A 10,205-nucleotide genomic window follows, 5' to 3' on the forward strand; every position below is an offset into this window, starting at 1 on the left:
GTAGGATAGCCCTGGTTCCGGCTTCATGCTTCCTGGATCATGCGGCCAGATCACAGGCTTCTGTGGGAGCCTTCTTGATCATCAGGCCCCCGGCACGGCACTGCAAAATTTCCTGGACGTCCGGGCTGGGTTTATGCTTTCAGGCTGCCCTGTCTGGTACGCCGTATCTAGGTCGCCCTGAGGGGCTTCCTGGTCACCAGGATATCCCCTCTTGCTGAGGCATCGAGAGAGAAGTATAGGTGGCATTTGCGAGAACCTTCTTGTTAAATGCTGTCTCAGGCAGTGCTCCCCTCGTCTCAGAGGATTATCTTTGAGCTTGTCACTCCCGTTTGGTTCAGTACTTCCGGGCATCTGTGAGCAGATGCTTGGGAAGCTCTTAAATCCATGCTATGGTAAGTGCACACGCTAAGCTTTGTGCACATTCTGAAATCCACATAGTCGGAGATATCTTTCGATAGAGAATGCTTTGGTTACTAACGTAACCTTGGTTCCCTGAGATAAGGGAACAAGCTTTGAGTGACATGCTGTGCTTTAAGCTGCACACGAATTGATGGCTGTCGCTTCAGTCAAATGATTCTGATGAGATGGCGCTCCGGGCCGACTTATATAGCAGTCTGCTCCGCCTTTTCTGGCGGGCTCAAGTACCACTGGTTTGTGCAGCTACACAAACTTTAACAAATCAGGCTTCAGTAACAGAGTAAACAGGAGTTCCCCATAATCGGCAAAAGCTGGCTCAGCGCTCGTTCCCTTACCTCAGGAAACTGAGGTTGCGTTAGTAACCGGAGCGAGATTCATAGAGATCAATTAACGTATTTATTGACATATTAGTTAAGACTTTGTTTATTTATTTTTTGCACAATGCACATTTCTTTATATTTTGCCTAAAATGTGTTTTAATATCACTATTAATAAGGATGGTATGTTCTCTGTATAATACCAGTCTTTAAATGCAAGAAATTTAAACTGTACCTGACGTATACTCGCAATAGTTCCACTTTAGCACAATCAAATACACTTCAGTACATCTGTAGTTGGACTTTAGCACTTCTTCCACACAATTAAAGTGCATTAAGCACAGAATTAGTTGTTCCAATTTAGCAGAAGTATACCAGTACCAAAAGTACAACTGCAGGGTATTTTTATTAAGCACATAAATATGTAAATGTTTTTGTAGTATACTTAGCACAAAATAAATATTTTTCAAATACATTTTAAATTTTTTTTTCTTAACTAGGGTTTATTTTCAGTATTCCAGTCCTTCACCACACACCCATTAAGCCTTCAAACTCCATCATTAGGACCAGCACTAATCGCATTATAAACATCACAGAACTGAAATGGGCCCCATCTGTCAGTGTCCCTCATGGTCCCATGTGTGAGCTTGTATTTGCATGCCTCTGCTGGTCACACGGTCTCCGTCTCTCTGCAGCTCCTCCGTTGTGTTGTCTGTATCTGCTTAATTATTATGGGCATCACGAGCGGCTCCTCATGGGCCAGTCAGGGAGTTCATGGGAAGGTGCGTACAGTGCTGTACAGTCTCTGTTGTACGGTCACACAGGGACGCCCAAATATCATCACACCTCTCAAAGTAGCATCAGCAGGACAGAGTGTGCTTTTTTAACTCTGTTTTGGGTTGAATCTCACAAATTTGAAATGTCCAGGTTTTCTTTTTTTTTTCTTTTTTTTTGCACCACTATGCAAATGAATTAAAAATAAATTTTCTATCTGGTAAATTTATATGATTTAATATGTAATTTATGAAAAACTTAATTTGCTGCATAATATTTTTGTAGAAACACTGATTTTTATGAATTCTTGATTAATTTTCAAAATAACGTTGTTTATTACATAAAGACATATTTTAATAGCAAGTCTTTACAGTCACGTTTGATCAATTTCATGAATTGTCTTTTCTGTATAAAGGTTTATTAACAAAAACTATTTAAAAAAAAATGTCTCAGGTTACGTATGTAACCATGGTTCCCTGAGTAGGGAACGAGACACTGCGTCCTCTAGGGGTCGCTATGGGGAAACTATAGGGCGCAGTTCGAAGTTCCCTTGAAAGGGAACGTCTCAGGTTACATATGTAACCATGGTTCCCTGAGTAGAGAACGATACACTGCGTCCTCTAGTCTCCCCATAGCGACCCCTAGAGGAAGCAGTTCGAAGTTCCCTTGAAAGGGAACTATACAGTATATGTGACCCTAGACCACAAAACCATTCTTAAGTCGCTGGGGTATATTTGTAGCAATAGCCAAAAATACATTGTATGGGTCAAAATTAATGATATTTCTTTTTTGCCAAAAATCATTAGGATATTAAGTAAAGAACATGTTCCATGAAGATATTTTGTAAATTTCCTACCATAAATATATCAAAACTTAATTTTTGATTAGTAATATGCATTGCTAAAAGCTTCATTTAGACAACTTTAACGGCGATTTTCTCAATATTTTGATTTATTTGCACCCTCAGATTCCAGATTTTCAAAGAGTTGTATCTCGACCAACAATTGTCCTATCCTAACAAACCATACATCAATGGAAAGCTTATTTGTTAATCTTTCAGGTCGAAAAATTGACCCTTATGACTGGTTTTGTGGTTTAGGGTCACATATGTACTTCTTTGGTCCATCAAGATTTAAACACATTCCCGCAAATTCTTAACACCACAATGCATCTGGATGCTTGTTTGTTTGTTGAAATATCTCCTAAGCCTAAAATAAATATTTACATTAATGATTTGTATGCAATTGTATGCAGTTTCAAGGCTTTTATACAGATAGACAAAACTAGAAAGAATGCTGCAATTGACTTTCTTTCTTTCTTTCTTTTAAATATCTGAATAAGACCAAGAAGTGCTATGGGCTGTTTTGTGAGATTCATCCATTTAGCGTGTTGTAAATGTTTTAATAATGACATACAGTATAGAAACAGAAATAGGCAATATGAGACCAATGCTCAATATTACATTGATATTACAGCAATATTTTTTCTTCTGTTTTTATATGTATGTTTTTTGCACTTTAACCAAACTGGGAAATTAACACCTGCAACCTACCAAAGAGGATATTTTGCTATATATGCCAGCCACTGTAATGCCTAAGACTGGCATTTGACAAAAAACTATTGCTTAGTATCTTATTTGATTATATCTTGAACAGAATAAGATATATTGAAGAAGAGACATTTCTGATCGGCTGATTTTGGCACTAATTTCCAGTGGTGCTTGATTTTGCTTGGTTAAAGGAATAGTTCACCCAGAAATGAAGATTTGTTGAAAATGTACTCACCCTCAGGCCACCCAAGATTTAGATGGATTTGTTTCTTCATCAGATTTGGAGAAATTCAGCGTCACATCACTAGATAGGATCACCAATGGATCCTCTGCAGTCAATGGGTGCCATCAGAATGAGAGTCCAAACAGCTGATAAAAACATCACAGTAATTCACAAGTAATCCACACCACTCCAGTTCGTCAATTAACATCTTTTAAGAAACAAATCCATCACTGAGACATTTTTAACTTCAAAGCAGTTAATTGGTGAGCAAGCAATATAATGCTGCTGCTGCATTTCTCCAAATCTGTTCTCTTGAAAAACCAAACTCCTCTACTATAAACTCAAACTGTCTTAGATGGCCTGAGGGTGAGTAAAGTTTCATTTTGAACTATTCCTTTAATGGACTAGGGAAAAGATTTAAGTGACAAATATATTTTATAATTCCATATTGATGACTAAAGACAACAATTCCTGAACTATTTCTATTTCAACAATATAAAATCTCAGTGTTCTCCACTGTTATAGAAGCTACAGAAATACTGGAGTGGTATTGTTACTTTTTATTGCTATTTTATTGTCCGCTTGGGACTAACTTGGTATTTTGCATATTCCTCATAAAAATACCTTTAGCTAAATAAATATATCATGACAATTTTGAGCCATTTTCCATCAGTTTCCTCCTGCAGCTATTTGATATAGGCTTAATCCAATTGCTGAAGCTCACACCTAAGCCAGGCGCTCACTTGCACCCACATATTGAAAAGGCAAGCTCCACCACTAGAGAGAGATATAGATATATGGGTAATAGAAAGTTAACTGAGGCCCTTCCTATAAATATGTAGTGTGCTTTATTTATATTTAATACATAAGTAACTTGGCTGGCTAAAAGACTGGTAAAATTGGGCATTCACTAGTCGCTCTAGTTGGTGGGCAAAATTAATTTCCCAACCTACCTCACCCTAACTAACCCATCTGTTTCTGGAGTCAAAATGTGTGTTGTGTACAATTTTAAAAGCTGAAACATCCCATGATGTATCTTTATGGATTTTGTTGTGTATTTATGTATTGCAAATGTTCATTAGTGTCTGTTATTTCCTCCCATTTGTGGTGTTTGTGATGTTGGTCAATGTGTAATGTGAAATTATATGTTGTGTTTATGATAGTTTCTTGTGTGTGTGTGTGTGTACCTGGTATTTATCACGTTATGGGGACCAAATGTCCCCACAAGTATAGTAATACTAGTAAATTTTGACCTTGTGGGGACATTTTTGAGGTCCCCATGAGGAAACAAGCTTATAAATCATACAGAGTGAGTTTTTTTGAGAAAGTAAAAATGCACAAAGTTTCCTGTAAGGGGTAGGTTTAGGGGTAGGGTTGGTGTAGGGCAATAGCACATACAGTTTGTACAGTATAAAAACCATTACGCCTATGGAATGTCCCCATAAAACATGGAAACACAACATGTGTGTGTGTGTGTGTGTGTGTGTGTGTGTGTGTGTGTGTGTGTGTGTGTGTGTGTGTGTGTGTGTGTGTGTGTGTGTGTGTGTGTGTGTGTGTTTCTCTAAATTAATCATCAACTGTCATTGTCATTCTGGGAACTGATATGGCAAAGAGATGCCAAGACTGAAAAAAAAAGAATTTAAAAAAAGGTTAGAAACATGCTTGTTTTATTCTGTTTCCATCTATTTTGCAGGTATTAATCGGTTACTTGGCAACAGCACATATGAAGCAGCGTTTCCTCCACATGAGGTAAAATGACTGAAATTTATTACCAGTCACAAAGTTTATTATTATTATATTTTTTTTTTTACTTCAATTTTTTTGTTACTGTTGAAGTGTTTGTGTGCAATATGGAAAACTTTGCTTTTGTATTTCTAGGGAAGTTATAAAAGCAGACATCCGATTAAAACCCATGGGGCTCAAAACCACAGACACCTTCTGTACGAGAGATGGGCGCGCTGGGGGATCTGGTACAAATACCAACCTCTAGACCTCATACGGTAAGAAACACACACACAGCAGTTTACAAAAACACAATATATATCATATAGAAGTATCTGGACACTTTTGGACACATCTATTCATATTCAGTTAATCACTAATATCTATTTGGTGATAGAGAAATGACCCCTCAAAAAGATTATTTAACATGATTATTGTGTTAGATGAGAAAAGCATTGAAAAACATTACAAAAGTAGCTTTAGAAATAAATATTTATTCAATATTGCATAAATATTGATAATAAATGGGTATTACTGTTTTTAAATCAATATTGAAATATGAAACTAAAACTGCCAGTAGGCACAAAACACAGTAACAAAACACAACTGTTGATCTGAGCCAGATATGTACTATGCATATGATTTTTTATTCATTTTGAAAACATAATTAAGTGCCTTGTGAATAAAGCCTAGAAAGCCTAGTCTTCACAACAGCTTTCAGTCTGTTTGTTTGAGCCTTTCTCAAAAGTCTTTGTTTCTGAAAAGCTCTTGGTAACTAGAAAGGCAGTCAAAGCCTGAAAGGAAATATTTGCTGTGTGAGAACAGCTTTAATCTCACTAACTCATTCATATGTGCAGGACTGTATTGGTGTAGCTGACCGCGGCTTTCTAGTGTAAATCTCAGCTGTAGTCAAATAGAGCGAGAGAAAATGCAGTCTCAGGCTCATAACAAACGTATATTGAAGCTGAATTAGATCACTCAGCTCTTAAAGTGGAGACAGGAAAATAACTGCGATGGTGATCTGCAGACTCAGCATCTCTCTGCTGGTAGCTGCTCATCAGTTTGAGAGTAAGGTCACCCTCCATTTTCAGAATGATGTAACCGTCCTGACCTGGTATGTTTTAAGTGAATGGATGTTCCTGTTTTTAGTCACCTTGAGTCTTCCCTGCTGTTAATCTACAGTATGTATCTATCCTATGTATCTGGGGCATATAGGGTCATTGTGTGTGTGTGTGTGTGTGTGTCCCGATCTATTCATTTATTAAAAACACTTTTACAATGCAATGATTTAAATAAAGTTTGCTTAGATTGGCTTAGACTATCTATTTAGCCCACACGGGCAAGTTGACATCAGCAGAAAATAAATCCAAAGTTCTGTCATTAAACTCTAGATGGCGCAGTCTGATAGGTCTAACTCAATCTGACTTAATGACATCATCACATGGCACAGCCGATTGGTTGTTTTTGTATTTGCAGCCAATGAGCTCGCTGCTCAACACTCAAATACTTGAGTAGTGCTTGCTGTAGCAGTAGCAACGCTCTTCAGAAACCCTCCTCCATCCCCAGCTCCACCTGTATAGATCTGCTAAGGGGTATTAATGTATGATATATACTGTATAGAGGTTATTTTATATATGTTATATGTGCAGTAACAGTATTTCTTACATGCTCACAGTAGCATGTTGTAAATGTATTGGCAGTAGCAAGTCTCGGTACTTGCTCTGCAGCAGCAGCGTAGATGTATGTATGTATTTTATATATTATTATTATTATTAATTTATTTTTTTGTAGCATATCCAAATAAAATTAGTTTAGTTTTTGGTATTCTTACAAACACATTGATTTTTACTAAATACATAAATAAAATAGTTTGGACACTTTGAGATACTTATTTAGCATAAAGAAAAATCTAATTCATTTAATTTTTGTAGTCTCAAAAAGACACTATTAACATTGGACAGTAGTATATTTACAGTGGTGGCCAAAATTGTTAGAACACCTGACAGATCTGAAAATATTGATCTTTTTTGCCTCCAAAACATGATTTCATTTCATAATGTTCATGAAACATGCAGATGGTTGCTCTGAGCACAAAAAATATCAGATGAAGTGATTCGTACTGTTTTTATCCACTTTTAACTTTAATGTTTGGTATGTCCACCTTTTGCAGCAATTACAGCAGCACATCTATCTGGCATAGCGTCAATATATTTCCTGCGAACTTCAACACTAATGTTATCCCATGCCTTCTGCAACTCAAGCCAAAGGCTTTCCTTTGAATGTACAATAGATCTGTCCAGTTCATTTTCCAACTCTCCCCAAATTTGCTCGATGGGCTTGAGGTCCTATATATATTAATGTTAATCAACATTAATAAATGCTATAAATATGAACGGAACCCTAATGAATGTTGTTTCTTGCTGATTTTTCATAGGCGGTACTTTGGGGAGAAGATTGGGCTGTATTTCGCCTGGTTGGGCTGGTATACAGGTATGCTGATCCCTGCTGCTTTAGTCGGCCTCTTCGTCTTCCTCTATGGGCTTTTCACCATGGACTCCAGCCAAGTAAGGTTAGTCCCTGCAGGTATGTTTAGTCATTTCAGAATAGCCCCCAGTATGCCTGGACCAGGTCCCAGTAGTCCATATGTCAAAGTTTACCCGTAATGATGCCATTTTCATTCACCAGTGTTTATCGTTTCCCTAATAAAGCACTGATTCAAATTAGTTTTTCTTTTGTGTTTCAGTAAAGAGATATGTGAGGCCAACACCACCATCATGTGCCCGATGTGTGAAGGCAACTGCAGCTCTTGGACGCTGAGTGACAGCTGTGTCTATGCAAAGGTACCGTACATCCACCTTCTACTGGCATAAACAACATAAGACCCCTTAGACAATTTCAGAAGATCAGTAAAACTGACAGATTTGTAATGTTTTGGTTTAATATAAGCCAGTCACTCAAATGGTCCTCGTCAAACATAGTGTCCCACCTCGATTTTTGTTCCTGATAATGTCATTGATTCAGTTTACTTGAGCCAGTTTGCATCTTGACATCTGTCCTTGTAATAAGATCATGATTCTGAAATGTGGGAACATGAAAAGTCAAGAAAACCAAGACAAACTACATGAAGGTCAATAAAACAATACATCTTCGTTGTGTGTCAATAAATAAAGATTATTTTCCTGTAGACATTTTAATCCAAATACAATTTGTCTTGCTGAAAAGATGTTTCTATTTGATGTTTTAGTCTAAATACATGGTTTACAGAGCAGCTTTGATTACAGAATGTCTGTTTTTTTTTTATTCTAGACTCATTACGAAAGCCTGCTTTGTCTGAAGTCAAAGATATTCATATGTTTTAAATTAGTGTTTGATCCTGGATTTTCAACATGCAAACCAAAGACAGATTCCCCAAGCTGTGCAGCCAGTACTAAGGACTAAAGATGGTTTTGTGTTATGGGAACATGGTGGTGACATGCCTAAGAGTGTCTAATATTTTAATAAAACACACATAATTGGTTCCAGAAGAGTTTTATTGCTTGAAGATTGCTCTTTCATAGCTCAGAAGACAATGTTGTCACAGTTCTTTCTTGGCAACACACTACTGTCATGAGTCTGGACTTAGGCCAGCGGTAAGCTACTGTCGTTACACCTTTCAGCAATTCGTTCCTACTGGTCCCACCTACATCCAGAGAAACAACTGTGTCACATGTTGGGAAAATCTTACCTCTGAGGATTATTTTTACAACCCACCACTGATTCCTCAGTTTAGAAGGGATTTAATACCTGCCTGCTTTCAAAAACATCTGTTACGGTTCTTCAAACTCGCTTCAAAATTCACTCAACAGGAGTTCTGCTGAAAAAATCCCCATTCAAGTCTTGCCATTCCTCCCTTATCCAAAAGGATTAAATGTCAAATACTCTTTCCACGCAGGTTAAATAAACAATTATATGCGCAGTACATAAAACCTCCTGCCAGGCCCTCAGATGCTCCTCACGACTTACAGCACAGATTTCCTCGGCCAAAATCTCCACCTCCTCAATAAACAAAGCTCCCAATGGGAAGTCAGAGCAACGGATCAGTTTGGCTTTCTACTCTAAAGGTATATCACAGTGGAGAGTCATTTGACACATGCCAATTAAGTTCTCTGCATCCTACTACTGGAGTTTTGGTGACCACCAACACTTTCTTTTGTCTCATCACCTGCTTCTTAAGGAAGTTCATAATGCAAGCTCAGAAGAAGCTTATTAACCTTATCCTGTCAATCATGTTTGAAGGATACAGTATATAAGAAGTAGATTTGTTTTCTTCTCTCCCATGATATTTGTTCAGCATCCCTCCTCCTCCCTATCTCCACCTTTAGGCCCACATGTATAACTCTGTAGTCCTATACTGTATGTCTTTAACTAATGGGGGATAGTTTGGATTTCTACTCTAAAGGTATATCACAGTGGAGAGTCATTTGACACATGCCAATTAAGTTCTCTGCATCCTACTACTGGAGTTTTGGTGACCACCAACTCTTTCTTTTGTCTCATCACCTGCTTCTTAAGGAAGTTCATAATGCAAGCTCAGAAGAAGCTTATTAACCTTATCCTGTCAATCATGTTTGAAGGATACAATATATAAGAAGTATATTTGTTTTCTTCTCTCCCATGATATTTGTTCAGCATCCCTCCTCCTCCCTATCTCCACCTTTAGGCCCACATTTATAACTCTGTAGTCCTATACTGTATGTCTTTAACTAATGGGGGATATCTAAAAGCTCAATCTCAATTCAAGATCGAGGACAAAATTATACCAATAGGGATATGTTTGCACAAGCTCTGCAATTTGGCACTTCATTTAAGTCACATTACTCTTATTTACATATGTGACTCTGGACCACAAAACCAGTCACATGGTTATTTATTTATTTATTTATTTTTAATTGAGATTTATACATCATCTGAAAGCTGAATAAATAGGCTTTCCATTGATGTATGGTTTGTTAGGATAGGACAATATCTGGCTGAGATACAACTATTTGGGAGTTCCCATAGTGTCATGACATCATGACGCAGCGTATAGTTCCCTTGGAAGGGAACATATTGGGCTATGAATATTTCCCTGGTTGCAATTTTAAAGTTGCAATTTCCTGCAAATTTGTATTCTGTGATTTTTTTTTTTTTTTTGGAAAACACACTATTTGTAATTTAAAAAAAG

The 10,205-nt window shown here is 37.3% G+C and overlaps 1 protein-coding gene across 2 annotated transcripts in view; it reads left to right on the top strand.

Moving 5' to 3' along the window:
- Positions 1–10,205, top strand: part of LOC107677449 (anoctamin-3-like) — a 76,152-nt gene that overhangs the window by 40,863 nt on the left and 25,084 nt on the right. For both annotated transcript variants that reach the window (XM_016472358.1, XM_016472367.1), the window contains exons 9-12: positions 4,974–5,029; positions 5,159–5,280; positions 7,437–7,571; positions 7,746–7,842. In XM_016472358.1, coding sequence (XP_016327844.1) covers positions 4,974–5,029; positions 5,159–5,280; positions 7,437–7,571; positions 7,746–7,842 — 410 coding nt within the window. The remainder of the gene's footprint in view (positions 1–4,973; positions 5,030–5,158; positions 5,281–7,436; positions 7,572–7,745; positions 7,843–10,205) is intronic.

The sequence above is a fragment of the Sinocyclocheilus anshuiensis genome, unplaced genomic scaffold, assembly GCF_001515605.1.
Source record: "Sinocyclocheilus anshuiensis isolate Anshui unplaced genomic scaffold, SAMN03320099.WGS_v1.1 scaffold1701, whole genome shotgun sequence".
NCBI classification, from domain to species: Eukaryota; Metazoa; Chordata; class Actinopteri; order Cypriniformes; family Cyprinidae; genus Sinocyclocheilus; species Sinocyclocheilus anshuiensis.